The sequence below is a fragment of the Monodelphis domestica genome, chromosome 4 (genome assembly GCF_027887165.1).
Source record: "Monodelphis domestica isolate mMonDom1 chromosome 4, mMonDom1.pri, whole genome shotgun sequence".
NCBI classification, from domain to species: Eukaryota; Metazoa; Chordata; class Mammalia; order Didelphimorphia; family Didelphidae; genus Monodelphis; species Monodelphis domestica.
In genome coordinates this window covers 88,837,696-88,854,990 of record NC_077230.1, presented here as the reverse complement: position 1 = coordinate 88,854,990, position 17,295 = coordinate 88,837,696, and the positions used below count along the sequence as shown (strand labels likewise).

At 36.5% G+C, this 17,295-nt stretch overlaps 1 protein-coding gene across 1 annotated transcript in view; it reads left to right on the top strand.

The window, feature by feature from the left end:
• Window positions 1-17,295, top strand: part of HACD2 (3-hydroxyacyl-CoA dehydratase 2) — a 115,582-nt gene that overhangs the window by 64,884 nt on the left and 33,403 nt on the right. The window contains exon 4 of the mRNA XM_007493801.3: window positions 12,488-12,576. Coding sequence (XP_007493863.2) covers window positions 12,488-12,576 — 89 coding nt within the window. The remainder of the gene's footprint in view (window positions 1-12,487; window positions 12,577-17,295) is intronic.

Below are 17,295 nucleotides of genomic sequence, written 5' to 3'. Positions count from 1 at the left end.
TCTACTTTGTTTCTAATTCTTAGCTATCACAAAAAGTGGCCCTACACATATTTGGGAGTATATGGGGAATTGACACTTATTGATGACTTCCTTTGGCTACAAGCCCAGTAATGGAGTCTCTGGTTCAAAGAGTGTGGACATTTTGGTCACTTTTTTTGCATGATTCCAAACTGCTTTACAATATTTATACCATTTCACAGTTTTACCAACAGTGTATGAGTGTCTCTGTCTTTCCACATTTCCTGCCCTTCAACATCAACTGTTGCCATTTTTTCTCATTTTTGCCATCATTTTTGCCCTTTTGGAAAGTGTAAGATGAAACCCTACAGTTGTTTTGATTCATTAATGTGTTAGGTATTTGAATACTTTGTGTTATTATTGTTCCCAGTGCCAATTTCGTGTAAAAAGGCTATTCTCTTTGATTGTCTTCCTCCAACTCCACAGGTACAGTACCTCATTCTACTCTGACCCCGTCTTTTCTGTTTTATGACAGTCTTATAAACGATTTAATAAAAGGAACACTTAGTTGTTAGCTGTGATGACCAGATAATAGACCAGATAAAAGAATTGTAGAAATCAGGGATTTGTTGGCGTGGGCACACTTGGGATAACTTGGTAAACAATAGTGGACATAGATTAACAGGTAGACTCTTCCTTCTAACAAGGTAACTTTGGGAGGTATAGTTTCTTAAATGGCTAGTGCATGGTAGCATTACCCAGGACCACAGTAGAACTCTTTCATACCATGAAAGTCTAATGATTACTTCTCTCAGTTCTCATTGTGAATTGAATTGAAATTGGGCTTTCAGGCCCATTGTGCTTCTTAAATGACTGATAATCATTCAGCAAATATTTATTAAGTGTCTGATCTGTGAAAGATACTATTAGGCATTGTTCAGAGCTGTGTAACTTTCGACAAAACATGATATAGGTTCTATAGCTAACTGAGTGTGGCTGTTCTGCTTTCAACTGATTCCAATGAGAGGGAGGTTCATGCATTTTACCACTATTAGGACAGAGAGGATACATCAAAGGAAGGGACCAAGTTGAATAGGATGAGATGATTTAAATAATAATAATGAATTACAATGAGGAATACACAGGGAGAAGAAAAAAGGAGAGATAGAAGGGAGTAAATGATCTTATATGAAGAGTCATGTAAGGGTCAATATGTGGAGGATGGGCGGGGGGGGGGGGGTTGGTGGGCAAGGCATGCACCTTATTCTCATTGGAATTAGTTCAAAGCAGGAATAACATCCACACCAAATTAGCTATAGAATCTCTTCATAGACAGGGACCTGGGAGGAGGAGGGAGATGATCAAAGGTGAGGGGGATGGTTAAGAGAGGGATATGAATTCGGAGAAGCAGTTGTCAAAAGCAAAACATCTATGAACAGTGACAGTTGAAAGGAGAGAGAGAGAGAAGGATAAACAAGAGGAAGATGAGAGAAACACGGTTAGTAATCATAAGTATGAATGTAAATGAGTTGAACTCACCCATAAAACAGAAGAGGATAGCAGAGTAGATTAAAACCCAGAACCCTACAATAGACTGTCTACAACAAACACATTTCAAGCAGAGAGACATACAAAGTACAGGTAAGGGGCTGGCACAGAATTTATTATGCTTCAGCTAAAGTAAAGTTTAAAAATATAGCAAGTGGGTAGAACACCAGGCCTGGAATCAGGAGGACCTGGGTTCATATTTGACCTCAGACACTTCCAGCTGTGTGACTCCGGGCAAGTCATTTAGAAGGATTTGGGGAAAAATACATCTAAACAATTTTTTTAAGTTCATACTGGTGATTTTTAAAAAATACATTTTCTGAATATCAGCATACATAAAAATTTTATTATACTAAGAAAAGCATAAAAGAGGATCTTATGTAAAATTGTGAACTTCTGTTATGTTCACCTTATTTTTACATGTATATTACATTTAACATGGAAGTAAAAAAAACACAGAAACCCTTCCATACTTGCTTGAATCCCCACATAAACTTTCTTCTGCTTTCTTCTTTGTAGTTTTAAATGTTTTCTTGACACTTTTCATTTTCCCCTATCACTATCATTGCCCACCAACTTCTCACAACATTCTTCCTCCTGTCTTGTTTTTTTTTTCTGAACCTACAAACATCAAGTAAAATGACATAAAATGACCATACATATAACTTTGAGTCTTTTATATGCAGCTTGCAATTATTTTAAAATGTTTAATAAATTCAACATGTATAACTTTCAGAGCCGTCTTGTTTGTCATGATTCTTTCTGATTTTTCCTCTTTCTTTCATTCTCCTCTTCCCCTCAAAATAGAAAAGAAAACTTTGTGGCAAATGAGAGTCAAACAAAACTATTCCTACATAAGCCACATTCAAAAGTATATCTTGAATATTTCACCTGTGACTGGAGTTGGATAGCAAGCTTTTTCATTGGTCTGCTGGAATTATAGCTGGTCATTTCTTTGATCAGAGTTTTTTTGCCTTTCCAACTTTGTTGTTATTGTATAAATTGATCCTGTTTTGCTCACTTCAGTCTACAACAATCTTCTCTAGTTTCTCTGAAACTATTTCTTCATTACTCATGACCCAGTTACATTGTACCTTAATTTTTTCAGCTATTTCCTACTCTTGATGGCACAGCTCCTTGCTGTAACAAAAAAGAACTAAATAGACATAAGATTCTATGGGAGGCCTTTTCCTTTTATCCCTTTGAACTTATAGGAAACAAATAACAACAATAAAGGAGTTAAGAGTTAAGTCTTTCAAAGTTGCTTCCTTTTATATTGTAGTCATTCTGTAAATTGTTCTCTTGCATCTACTCATTCTGCATTATCTGATAAGTTTTTACAAGCTTCTCTTAGTCTGTCATATCCATTAAATGGAATTTAATTAAAGTGTTAAGCAGAGATGCTTACTAAGATATTTCATTTTAGGATTTAAAGACAGCACAATTTAGAAATCCAGAGGCATAAGTACAGTTATCCAGATAACAGTCAGTTTTATTTGATATTTATGGTATAATATATAAAGCTACTAGATGGTTCAGTGGATAGAGGGATTTGGTCCTGGAGTCAGGAAGACTCGTCTTCTGGAGTTCAAATCTCAGACACTTATTAGTTGCGGGACTGAGGGCAAGTCACTTTACCATTTATCTTAGTTTCCTCATCTGTAAAAAGAGCTGGAGGAGAAAATGGCAAACCACTCTAGTATCTTTTTCAAGAAAACCCCAAATGGATTGACAAAAGAGTCAGTCAAACCTGAAATGACTGAACAAGTATAGTATAACATAGTCCTTTTTTATTTTCCTTTACGATATCATCACTACCACCCCCTAGTATAGGCTCTTATTTCCACCTATATGGACTAGAGATTTATCACAGTCAATTGTGTCACTATATCTCTATTCTACCTTTTCTACTTATTCTGAATTAATCTCCTTTATTATATAGATATTTTGTCAAGGAAGTTCGTTTCCTCCCCCTCCTGAGTAGCTTGACCTGTCCATCAAACATTCCTGACATAACACAATTGCGTCAGGTTTTCATCCCTCTACATGCTGTACATCAATAAAAGTCAAGGCTTTGGGAGCCTTGGGGGGCTTTCCCCAAGGTTGGGGGGAGAACCGAGAAGAGAAGGAAGAAGGGAGAGGTCAGGAACAGAGCAGGAAGGTGAAAGGGAAGGAGGAAGGGACTTGCAGGCTAAGGACCACGTGGTCAGGTTACTTGTAGGGAGGATTGTCTTTATAAAATATATATCTGGGTAGAAATATTATTCCAAGTCTTACAGTTGGCAACCCAGATGGGACTTTAGGACCTTTAATTTTATTCTGAAAAGTTTTGTGTGAGTGCTTTAGTTAAGTTTAAGAAGAGAAGCTTGACTGTCTGCATATACAAAACTTGCTGAGAAAGAGAAACGGAATCATCTAAAGAGCCTCCCCAGATGGATTGGTGAGAAAACTCCCTCCCATGTGTTTCCCCACCCCTGTTCTTTCACTTTAGCCCAGGGTGGGTCAGTAAAGTCCCCGCCAGACCACAGGAACCCAGCCCAGTCCCAAACCAAGACTTTTCCCGGTGCGCGAAACTGCTGGCTCCTACTGCTGCTTTGCTCAGCTAGGTGCAGTGCTGAGCGAGGAGACACCCCTTAAATTAATCCTGTGGATTAGAGTTAAGGGCTCCCTGGGGCAGTAGAGAAGGGAAAGGACGCTTTTTGCCTGAAAAAGAACCAGCGACCCAGCCAGGGAAGTTGCTGCTTTTTTTTTCCCCCCAGACCATTAAGGACTCTCCTTAATATCATTGTAAAAAGCCCATAAACAGTATTTTGTTCCTTTTTTGCCTTTGTTAATTGTCACATATATGATGATGATGGATAGACTCCATCAAACTGGTTTCAACCTGTATGAAAGTTTTTGGAGGATTTAATTGTCTAATAATTTAAATTTATTTTAATGGGTCTTCAGAAGTGATTTTCATATATTTGGGAGCATCCCTACCTCTGACTGATTATTGTTTGCCTCTGAGTTGTTTGTAACAAGAGGGCCCATTTGTAGTTGAAATAAAGTGAAATGGCATTGTTGTATTTTCCCATCTCTGCATTTATTGAAAATGTAATGGATGACATCTGCAGTGAATTTCACTTTTTAATCCTCATCTCCACATGAAAATGGTTGGGACATATTGGAGACAGTTCTGTTACACTGTTAGAGTCTCATACCAAGAGGGAGGGAGGTGCCCAAGTGGCTTAGTTAACCTGTGATTTGTTATAATCTCATCCAATAGTTGGGAATGATTTTTCTTGTGAAGCCAAGTAGCTTCAAGATGGATTTATTATAATTACATCTTTTCATCAATAGTACAGAGGTTTTTCTGGGTTTCTATCCCACCAAATTTTGGAATTATGGTATTAACAGACTTTGTTAAAAAATATCTCTTCCAAGGTTGAAAGATTGGCTAAATTTGTAGAACTTGTGACAAGTATTCATGTGTTCAAAGGTTTTTAATATCATGGCAAGTCATGTGAATCCTAATGATAATGGGTTTGTTTGCTATTGTCCTTAAATGAGCTCTTATAATTTTAGGGATTTTTGGTACTTTTTAGAATCTGTATTAGTTGTTGGACTACTGTTTTTAAAAGACTTTTACTTGGTGAAGAAATTATGTACATTCACACTGTGGATCCTGGCCAAGTTAAGAGTAATATAAATTTCATTTTTGAGTGAGCACCTTTTGTGTTGTGCCTCGCTTGGCTAGCACATTGTCACATGGAATATGAACTGTGAAATTATTTTAAATTATTTTTTCTCTTTATGTTTGTAAAATAGGATATTTTTTTTTCTTTCTTTTTTCCTAACCTTGGTGGTAGTTGAAGTACATAAAATCAGTATTAATGGGTTTTTTTTTTGCCTTGAAGGATACATTTTACAGTATACATTTATAGTATCTATTAGCCCTAGTAATATGCTTACCCAAAAATCTTTAGACTATGGAAACCTGCCATAAATGTTATGGGACGTTGTTTAATGATTATGTCTGATTCCAAGAGAAGGGAACAAAAGAGCCACTGTACAGTGCCAAGTAGCACGAGGTCAAAATAGACCAAATCCAATCCAGGGAGTATTGTTGAACTTCTATGCCAATATGAAAGGATTTGAACCTAGTGTGCAAATTGAGGTTGCGGCGCTTGATATATGTTAAGATGCAGGACTCCCTTGAACCACACTCCATGTGCAATATTCTGAGTCAAGTACCTCGGGTTGGCTATCATCCTAGCTCCCTTTATCCCTGACAGTGATGGTAAAATCAGACCAGGGAATGATTTTCCCATTTGCTGCTGAAACTTAGTCCTTTCTCTCTTATAGTTTGGCAATTTTCTGGTAGTCCTGGCTGCAAATGGGTAAAGTGCTGTATTGCTGCTATTGTCCTACAGGCTTGTGGGACATAAGTCACTTTAATTGGTCCTTGCTGTGATTCAAGAACCTGTTACAGGTTTATTATTTTTTACTCAGAATTTTATATATGTAAGATTTTTTTGTTTTTTATCATTTCTGTATTATTTTTATACAGACTTTCATATTTTTTTTTACTCTTTTTTTTGGGGTGATTTATTTTTGTTTTGTTTTTTCTTTTGACAATTGTTTCATATACCTCATAACTCAGTCATGTATCCCAGTGTGATTCTGGTGTTGGTCATCACCTTCCTCTGGGGATTGTATAATTATCCTAAAAATCCAAGGTTTAAAAATTTTTGGAGAAATTTCAGGAAAAGAAACTTGCCATCATCCTGAATCAAGAAAGTGTATCCTTTTGGAGAAGGTGTTGAAAAGATTCCTGAAGAAGCCACACACTGCATCAAAGATCCAGAATGAACTTTGGGATATAATGAACTGAATTGAAGGGGATTCAACATACTTATTCTGAATGAAAACTCTTATGCCAAAGGGTGCTTCTCCCTAATTGGCATTTTGTCAATGCGTCTATCAATCAGTTTTTGTATTTTACTCTCATCTCTAACAATTGTAACTGCCTCTTAGAAAAATTCAATATTATATGTACTTTTAGCTAGACGGTATTTAGAGTTATAAGATAGTTATATTTAAATGATCCATTGGGGAGACAGGTCTCCCAAAGGATGGGGGAATTTTGTCAAGGAAGTTCATTCTCTCCCCTTCCTGAGTAGCTTGACCTGTCCATCAAACATTCCTGACATAACACAGTTGCACCGGGTTTGTGTCCCTCTATGTGCTGTACATCAATAAAAGTCAAGGCTTTGGGGCTTGAGGGGTGGAGAACACAGAAGAGAAGGAAGAAGGAAGAGGTTGGGAACAGAGTGGGCAGGTGAAAGGGAAGGAGGAAGGGACTTGCAGTCTAGGGACCATGTGGTCAGATTACTTATTGGAATGATTATCTACCCTTTCTAATAAACTTTATAAAATATATATCTGGGTAGAAATATTATTCCAGTTCTTACAAAATGGATATGACTTCTTGAGGGCAAGGATCACTTCACTTATGTATTTCTGTCCCTAGCACCTAGACTAAACTTAATGCTTAATAAGTGTTTGTTGATTGATCTTCACTCAATCAAAAATCTTCAGTAACTTCCCTCTGCTCACCAAACTGTTTAGAATCTTCTGTCTCACATTATCCTACTTTTCCAGATTTAACGAAGGCATATCCCCCAACTTCTCCTTAAATGCTGTCTTATCCCATCTACTAATCATACTCAAACACTCCTTTACCTCTGAGTTTCCCTGCCTTTGAGCAAAAGCCCAAATTCTAGAGGAAGCTAGATGGTTCTGTGGATAGAAAGTCAGGCCTGGAGTCAGGAGGGCCTGGGTTCAAATTTGGACTCAGACACTTCCGAGCTGTGTGACCCTGGGCAAGTCACTTAACCCCATTAGCCTAGGCCTTGCCCTTCCATCCTAGAATTGATAGAAGGACAAAAAGTAAGGGTTTTTAACAAATAAATAAAAAATATATATATATATATGTATATGTGTGTATATATCTATCTATCTGCATCTCTATCTCTATCTATCTATCTATCTATCTATCTATCTATCTATCTATCTATCTATCTATCTATCTATATCTATCTATATGCTCTTCCCTATTTTTAAAGAGACCTTGTACCCTTTCCTTGCCTCTTGTACTTTACCCATCCATTAAAGCCCAGGTCAGATGAGACCTTATCCATGAAACCTTTCCTGATGTCTCTCCTCTAATTTTTTGTCTCTTCCCCACTCAGATTTTATATAGCACTTTTTTCACATTCCTCTAACTTAAACATCATATTTTTAGCAGTGTTTTAAATTCAGAAACATTGATATTCTTGTTTTCTTATCACTTCGTCAGTCTTTTAAAAACACTACAACTTAATCCTATTTGGAATAAATTTGATTCAGTCTCTTTTGTATATTTTTTGTAATATATTTCATACTACCACTTAACATCACACAGATGAAAAGATCAATAAAACTAATGCAAAATGAATCATACTTAAGTAAAACATACACTTAACCACAATACAAAATAATAGAAACTGTTGTTGCCAGATGCTCATATCACAGCAAGCTCCATGGTGTTAGGGACTGTCTTATTTGAACTTCATTACCACCTTTGTGCTTGCACCTAGCTCAGCTCTTTGTATGTAGGTGCTTTAGAAATTTTTATTGAACTGATTTATTAAAAAGAAATGGTACTTAAATTTGTCTCAGAGCTGAAATGCATACCATTCTTTTTCTTCAGCCTCAGTTAGCTGCATGACCCGAAATATTTAAAGCACTAATAAATATTAAAAATTGTATAACAATTCATAAGCTTAAGTTGCCATGGAAATAGTAATTAGTAATAATTCAGGGATTGGGGAAATTGCTATCACATTTCAGAGTCATTGCTTCCTTGCTATGAGTAACTATGCAGGTTCGTGTAGTTTGGTTCCAGATATTGGTTCCAGATTTTATCTTTTCAGATAATGTTATTTATCTTCTGTAGAGCAAAAATTATTAGAATCTGGGTGATATTTATTTCATAAATGTATTTGTATTTAATCAGAGCTCAAACTTTAAACAACCTTAGCCATCTAAAATATAGATATGACACCAAAAGAAAACAAAAAGGCCTCTTGTTGAAAAAGTTGTTACAAAACCCATGTACTTCAAGTGCCTTTAGGCCCTCATTTAAAGTTTATTGGCTTCTACTTCCCATGCAATTCCCAACAAGTTTGGTGAGTCAATTTTCTAGCCCTCAGGAATAAGAAAAAAGAGAGTTGTTAGATCCAATTACAGTGATATTCATTAAGGAATGATTGGCAGGGGGAGACTAGCTTTGGAAGGTAATAAGGAAATCTTAGGCCCTCCTCTTGTCCGTAGCTCCCAAGTCTACTGTTTAGGGTAAGGCCAGCCCCCCACTTAGCCATGAATTCTAAGAAATATTTGTATAGTTGTAACTTTGCCCTACTAGTAATAAAAATGAAAACATTTAGAATGTAACCTTTATTATTATTATTATTCTTTGATTCCCAATCTTTAGGAATGTACCTTTATTTTGAGAGCCTGTGACCAAGTACAGCTGAACCATAATGAGGAAGAGAATAATCAGAGAAAAGACCACAGATATTTGCCTTATTGCTTCATGTCTAAGTGCTGAGTTAGTTGACTTTTTAGAAACTTCTTTTGACTGTATATTACTCTATCTACTCTTTCTCACCTCCCTTTATTACTTTTTTTTTATTCCTCCATTGCTTAACTTCCTTAACTTCCTGTCTAAGCCCAGCTTCAGGAAACTGCAAATAATGTAACCCTGCTTATCACTCAATATGGAGAAGGGTCAAAAATGTATATATAAGTCTATATAAGAAGACATGAAATTGTAGACAAATACAGAGAGGTGGGCAAAACACAACAGTGTCCTTACTCTACAAATTTATGAGCAGCTGATTAGATTTTTATAGTTACAAAATAACTTGCAAATATAGCTTTCCTTTCCCTGCTATTAAACTTAAGATGATTGATATCTTCTCCAGAGGGAAATTCAGAGACAGTATGGCCCCAATCAATTTGTTAACTGGATGTCTTTAGATATATCACCCCTGTGAAGGTGATAGGAAGATTTGTTGGGTTCACTTCGTGGAGTGTCTTGCCACTTTATAGTTATGTTTGCAGAATCACTTGTCATGCTCTGTTGATTTCTTCCTAAACTTTCCACCAGCAGTTCAGGTAAACTGCTACCAAAATAGAAATTTTTGAAAAGATGTAGAACTAAGTCCTTTCTTTGATAAATGAGGAAATGGATAGCCACAGATGTTAAGATTTGTACAGGATCACATTCATGGTATTACCACAGTGCCCTTAATAACTTGACCAGACTTAATATTTGACTCCAAGAAATCAAATTCATACTGTGAAGCATCACTGCTGTTTGCGTTTTGCATGATACGGTTTTTGCAGATTCGTTTTCAATGCCTATTGTGAATTATTCTCTATAATTGGTCCTTGAAGAGAGCTTAGATAACAAATAGTTCTGGCCTCATGGAGCTTAGACTATATTAATAGGTTGAGACAATCACATAAAACATTATCTATGTGATAAATGGACATAGGTTAAACCTCTATCACCTTTTTGCCTAGAGTTGATTTTTGTTTTTGTTTTTAACCCTTTCTAAATAACAGCTCTTAAGATGGAAGGGCAAGAGCTAGGCCTGGGGTCACAGCTAGAAAGGGTCTGAGGCCAGATTTGATCCCAAATCCTTCCAGCTCCAGGCTGGACTCTCCATTCACAGTGCCACCTAGCTGTGCTCTTTGCTTAGATTTTTTTTTTTTTTAAAACCCTTACCATCTGTCTTGGAGTCAATACTGTGTATTGGCTCCAAGGCAGAAGAGTGGTAAGGGCTAGGCAATGGGGGTCAAGTGACTTGCCCAGGGTCACATAGCTGGGAAGTGTCTGAGGCCAGATTTGAACCTAGGACCTCCCGTCTCTAGGGCTAGCTCTCAATCCACTGAGCTACCCAGCTGCCCCCTCTTTGCTTAGATTCTTAGAGCAATCTTTTAACTGATAGACCCTCTGCCTTCACTCTGTTCCCTCTCCAGTTCTTCTTACTCACAACTGCCAGCCTGATATTCCTGAAGCACATATCTGCTCTTGTTACTCCCCTGTTCAAGAAGCTTCTGTGGCTTCCTTTTATTTTGGGGATAAAATTGAAGCCCTTCCATTTGGCATTTAAAGTTCTTCACAGTCTGACTCCAGCCAATTTTTTTCAAATTGAACTCATATCAATCCCTTTCATATAATTCTTTCCACCTAAACTAGCCTACTCTCTGTTCTTTGTACTTGTTCCCCTTACATGGCATTCTGTCTCCTACCTCTATCCATCCATACTGTCCTCCATGCCTGGAAAATTATTCTTCTTGAAATCCCTAGCTTCCTTCAAAATGGAGCTCAAGCCATTTATTTCTTCATTTCCCAATGGTTAGTGCTTCCTCTCATGTTACTTTATAAGTAATTTGTATCTATCCATGTATGTGTTGTTTCTTCCCAGGAGAATGTAAGCTCCGTTTTTTGTCTTGGTATCTCTAGTACCTAACACAACATTTGGCGCAGAGTTCTTAATAGATGCTTGTCGAAATGAATTCTTTGATTAGTATCTAAAAAAGGGAGAGTTAAGGAGAAAGAATTTCAATGTTTATTCAATAGTGCCCAAGAAAATTACTAAGTTAAACTTAATCTGAATGTGCTCCCTAAATGATGTTAGTTCAAAGGCAAAGAAAGATATGCTAGGGTGATGCAGAGAGCTTTATAGGGTAGAGAGTACCATGAACAGAAAACTCAGAGAGAGAGAGGTATGCCCAAGAAAACAGTAAGTAGATTTTTGGGCAGGAATTAAAGACAGAGTAGAAGTACCTATTAAAATACATAAAATACACATTGTGTTGTGTTACTTCATCAAGCATTGTATGCCACAGAGAACCTTAAAAAGACATAAAGACACCAAGGGCAGAAAGACAAAACTGGAGCTGTCCCTGCCAATCCTTATTGATCTTATATCTCACTACACAAAGAAAGAATCAGCTTTGAAATCTGTCAATTCAGAATTTAGATTGTGGGAGTTCCCCTAGATGTCTCTAAGCTAGGAGTGATCATAACATTGATGTGATACTTTAAAGTGATGGTTTCTTTTTAAGTACAATTTTATTGATATCTTTAATTTTAATATTACCCTCATTTTTCCCACCTTCCCCATCCTTATAACAAAGGCAGAAAAAAAGAAAGGAAGGAAGGAAGGAAAGAAAGAAGGAAAGAAGGGAGGGAGGGAGAGAAGGAAGGGAGGAAGAAAGAGAGAGAAAGAAAGGAAGGAAGGAAAGAAAGGAAAGAGGGAGGGAGTGAAGGAGGAAGGAAGATGACTACCTAGATTGGTAGAGCGCTAGACTGGAGAAAGGAGGTCCTGGCTTCAAATGTGGACTCAGATACTTTATTTATGTATGATCACTTAAGGTAAGAGTTTAAAAGGAAAAAAAAAGGAAAGAAAGGGGAAAAAACCAGTACATTAAAGCTAACTTGACTCATATTGTGTTTCATACCCATTCCCCCTGCCACTGTACCTGTTCAAAGATAGGAAGCAGGTACATTTTCATACCTCCTCCTCTGTGATCAACCTTAATGGTTAAATTATAATTTGTGTTTCTACCTAGATGAAAAATATATAAAAAGTTTCTAATGGGGGGTTGCTCATTGATTATTTGAAAAGCTTTTTTAAGAGTTGTTTCTATGGATTATGCTTTATATTTGGAGTAAATGTACTTAGATTGTGGTATATGCTTCATGTAGTTTCTGAGTAAAGAAACATTTTGAGACTGTATGTTGACACTTCAAGTTTCTTTTGTGAGGACCTTAAGATATTATTTAGTTCTAATTACTAAATTTAGTATATGTTCAATTGTTTTATAAAATGCTACACACTCAATTTAGTGAATTTACCAATACTAAAATATTTTTCAGGAATTGTTCCCTCTTCTGTAGTCCTGACTTCTTTCCAGGTGATGTCAAGAGTTTTTCTAATATGGGCAGTGACACACAGTGTCAAAGAGGTAAGTGTTTACCCCATAGGAATAAATGTAATAAGATAAGTAATTAGACAAAAACTACTGTTTTTCAGCCTTTATTTTTCATGTATATGTTATGACTAAAAACTGACCTCCATTTAATATCAGCATCATTTGGGTAATTTTCAAATTCCCTCGAATAAGTTTAATCTTATGGGGGAATGAATCTCAAAATGCAATATTCTTGCAGATTATTAGATACATTTCAGATATTCAAGTCCTTTAATGAAGATCCCAAACATACCTCAAGATTGTGTAGCTAATATATGTGGGAATTTTTCCAGTCCTACTTACTTTTACTACTGTTAGGTTCTAGATTCAGAGAATAGCTCAAACATTTTCTGTGTTTGACCAATGCTAGACTAGTCACCAAGCGACTTTCTTTGATTCCAACTCTGAGCTTCTTAACCTCCTCTCTAAAATAAGGAAGTTGGACAAAGATGGTCTTTTAGATTCCTTCCAGATTTCTCTGTGAATCTCTGAGATGTTTTTAGTTACATTTCTAGAGGGCAGCCTCACTTTTTTTTTTTAACCCTTACCTTCTGCCTTGGTATTAGTTCTAAGAAGAGAGAGCAGTCCAGGTTAAGTGGCTTGCCCAGGGTAACATAGCTTGGCTGTGTCTTGAGTCTAGCTCCTTTCAACTCCAGGTTTGACACCCTCCACTGTGCCACCTAGCTGCCCCCAAGTTCACTTTGAATAAGAGTTGAATATGCTTTCTTCTGTGACCCAGGGCAAGTGTCCCTCTGAGCGATCTCAGTTTCCTCTTCTATAAAATGAAGACAGTAGACTCAGTTATCCCTGAGGTCTCTTTCAGTCCAATGTTTTCTAAAAACAACCCTTACCTTCAGTCTTAGAATCAATATTGTGTATTGCTCCCAAGGCAGAATGGCTAGGTAAGTGATTTGCCCAGAGTCACACATCTAGGAAGTGCCTAAGGCTAGACTTGAATCCTGGACCTTGTGTCTCTATGCCTGGCTCTCAATCATCTGAGCCACCTAGCTTCCTTCTCTAATGTGATTTTGAAGTGGGGGAAGGAGAGGTATCTTCAAGTTCTCTTTCTGTTCTCTTTCCAAAAGCATCTCTCTGCTTGTTGGATAAGGTATTATACCAGACTTCAAATAATCAAACTGACTTGATGGAGATGTTACTTGATTGAAGAAATAGCTGGCTTTAGTACCTGGTTATTAAAAATAATTAGTTAAATAAGGAAGCTACTACTTGGTCCTTTTTTCTGAGGTGGATGCCAGCTTCCACAGTGACTCACTGCAGGGCTGTATACATCTTCACCCTCCATGCCTAAGATTTTTGGGGGGACCTCTTACCCTAAGCATAGTTTGTGATATGCAATGAAGGTACAAAAAGGTCTAGTTAGGGCTCTGACATTCAGGTTTATAGACATGCCCTGAAAAGGCATCTTTTTTTAAGATCTTTTACCTTGAAATGTACCCAGTAATCTTTGCAAAAATTAAAATTTATAAATGTGTTCTGTGATTCTTTACATGTTGACTAGATAGCCATCCTACCCCAGCCAATTAATCAGTTTTTATCTATAGCTTTTACATACATAGGTGATCTTTCCACTCAGTCCAGTGGCCAAGAGCCAATATAATTGAATATTACTGGAACTCAGAAAACATCCAATCCAAATGATTATATTTTCTGTATGATGTAGCTTAGCAAAATTTCTGTCAAAACATTCCACCATCTCTGATTTAGTCTGACAGTTTTATTTATACTACAGCTAATGTATTATTTCCTAAATTGATTAAATTGATATTTTTTTATCATATGGAATTTTGCATGTTCACAGTGCTTTCATTTAAAAAGAAAACTGCTGCTCTCTCACCATCCAAAGATACCTAAACTTTCTGAGGTGCAAGAATGGCATTAAGCAATTTCATGTTTCTACATGCATAGGAAAAGTAAATCAAAGGAAAAATCCCAGTTGGAGAAAAAATAAACAAGGGCTCCCCAAAAGCAGATATTCCCATTCAGAAGTTTCATGTTTTCACATTAATATCATTATAGATGTACACATTTTACTTAATTAATACTTGGTTTCTCCTTTTCATTTGGAAACCTTTTGTTCCTATTATGTTCTGATAGCCTTCTTCTGTTTTGGCATCTAGTTTCACTTTCTCCTAAACTCCTTTGAGTCAGTTTTACTTCCCCACTGTCAAAACATATTGGTTCTTCTTAGCAGTAACATATTTCAGTACACTTTGTATTTTTCACTAGTTTTTAAGATCTCAGATCTAACTTGTTTCATTCAGGTAAAGCCTCTCGTTTTACAGATGAAGAAATTAAGTGATAACATGTTTTTTTTACTGGCATATTCTTGAAGGTGGAATGTTGTTACCTGGGCTAGTGTTAATCTCATGTGTATGTGAGGGGCTTCATTGATAGAAAGCTCACCCTGGAGTAAGGAAGACCTGAGTTCAAGGCCAACACATATTGACTGTGTGAGCCTGAACAAAGTAATCAGGTTCTTAATGCCCATACAACTCAGTAAGTCCCTGTCAGTGCACATCAGCTAAAGACATGGCTGCTGAACAAGTTCCCGAGTGTGCCTGTGCCAGGTTCAGACAGGAAACAAGAGGCATATTTACATAGCTATTAATATAGACAATTGTGAGTTTCTGGGACTGGCTATGCAGTATATTAGTGATGCTCAACCTCCTTCCCGTTCCTGCTTTTTTTCTGGGCTGGTTCCCACTTGTAGAATCTCAACCAAAGAATGTGGGCACAAGAGAAAGGGACAGAATTTGGGGCCCCAGTTGGGCCAATGAACTCTGCAGGGGAGCACTTGGCTTCCTGGGAAGGGAAACTAATAGCAAATGTCAAGTTTCTGGATTGTCTGTGTATTCAATTTATAGCAGACAACTGTCTTCTTCAGTTTTAATGATGCCTCATATTTGTCTAGCTGTGTATTTTTCAAAGAGCTCTTTTAATACATTCTTATTCCAGGCTTATAGGTTTTTTAAAAAAGATATTTACATATTAGTCATACTTACATGTTTACAATTAATTTCTCCTTACCAAACAAACCAACAGCCTTTCCAAAAGGATCGATGTATCCAATCTTTCGAGAACTCTTGGCACATGTCATTTGCCTTTGTTTTCCTTCCATCTGTTCCTTTTTCACTTTTTTCATGATGTCTTATCCTGTCCTGTAGTTCTTCTAACCCTTCTTTAGCATTCTGGCCATCCTGGGAGGCTTTCTTTTTTCTTTTTCTTCTTTTTTTTTTTTTGGCTACCACCTTAACTTCACTCCTGCCTTAACCAACTACCTCTTGCCTTTTATTGCAGTTCTTCCATAGACAAAATGTGGCCCGGTCTCCTCTTCCTTAAACTGTTCTCTTGGACAGGTATTTATTTTGGCTTTAATAAGCAGTTTGTCATAGAAAGCATTCTGTCTGCTATTTCACATTTGACCTAGTTCTTCTAATCTATGTAACCTCTACAGTATATTTTAACCTCTTTATCTTCAACTCTAATAAATTTGTTTTCTGGGTATAATATATATTTTTCCTGATTTTCCTCTTTAACTTTTCAGGCTAAGTCCTCCATTCCAAAATCTATTTTGTTCACCCCTCCTTTTCACAAGTATTTTTCTACATTGACTTTTCCTATCAACAGTGCCCTCATTTCTCATTTCCCATCAGTATTTCATCATCAACAGGTGAAAATTGAAATTTGTTCTCTAACCATAATCACCTATTCTGTCTTAATGCTAAAATATGGAAGCATAAATAATTCTGTACTCATCACGCCCAGTTCTCCTTTTTGTAACAGCAAATAGGAAGTCTTTCTTTTATTAGCATCTTCTTGCTCCATGTGACAATTGAAGTCTCTATTGATGGAAACCAAACACAACTAGTGCTTAAGAAATGGCTTAAAAAAATTGCTTTATGGAGCAGCTGGTTGGCTCAGTGGATTGAGAGCTAGGCCTAGAGATGGGAGGTCCTGGGTTCAAATCTGACCTCAGACACTTCCTAGCTGTGCGACTCTGGGCAAGTTACTTAACCCCCATTGCTTAGCCCTTACCTTTCTGCCTTGGAGCCAATACACAAGGAAGGTAAGGGTTTAAAAAACAAAACAAAACTGCTTTATTTGTTCCTTGTTTTATTATAATATTTCCTGAATCCCTACCCATTAACTTTCTTTTCATTTTCCAGGATCTTTTCACAGTCTTCCCCTCTGAAGTATATAACAAGAACTTGCATAGGCCCATCTTTCATTTTTACATCCTCCTTTTTTCCTTCTTTTGTATTACTATACATTTTGATAAGCTTTGTTCCAGCTTTTTGTTACATGCTTTATATAAAACTTTTATTTTAAATGCAATAACAGTGTCAATACATATAATCAAATAAGCAAAATGAGGAATAAAATGCCACATAAAACCACAAATTCCACTATTTACATTTTGATAAAAGAAAAAACTTTAACAAAATAATAGCAAAACTTATCCTGTTTCCTTTTAATCTTATGCATTTATAAAGTTTTGGTGCCTTTTTTTTTTAACAGTTATAGTATGAGCACTTTATAATTTAACTTTCCTTATTCAGCAATACTTAACTATTTTTTATATTTTAGACATTTTTATCATTTTATAATAAAATATTTTATTACATTAATATACCATCCTTCAGATGTAGACTCTACCAGTCAGTGGGCATAATCGTTTTTGTAATTCTTCTA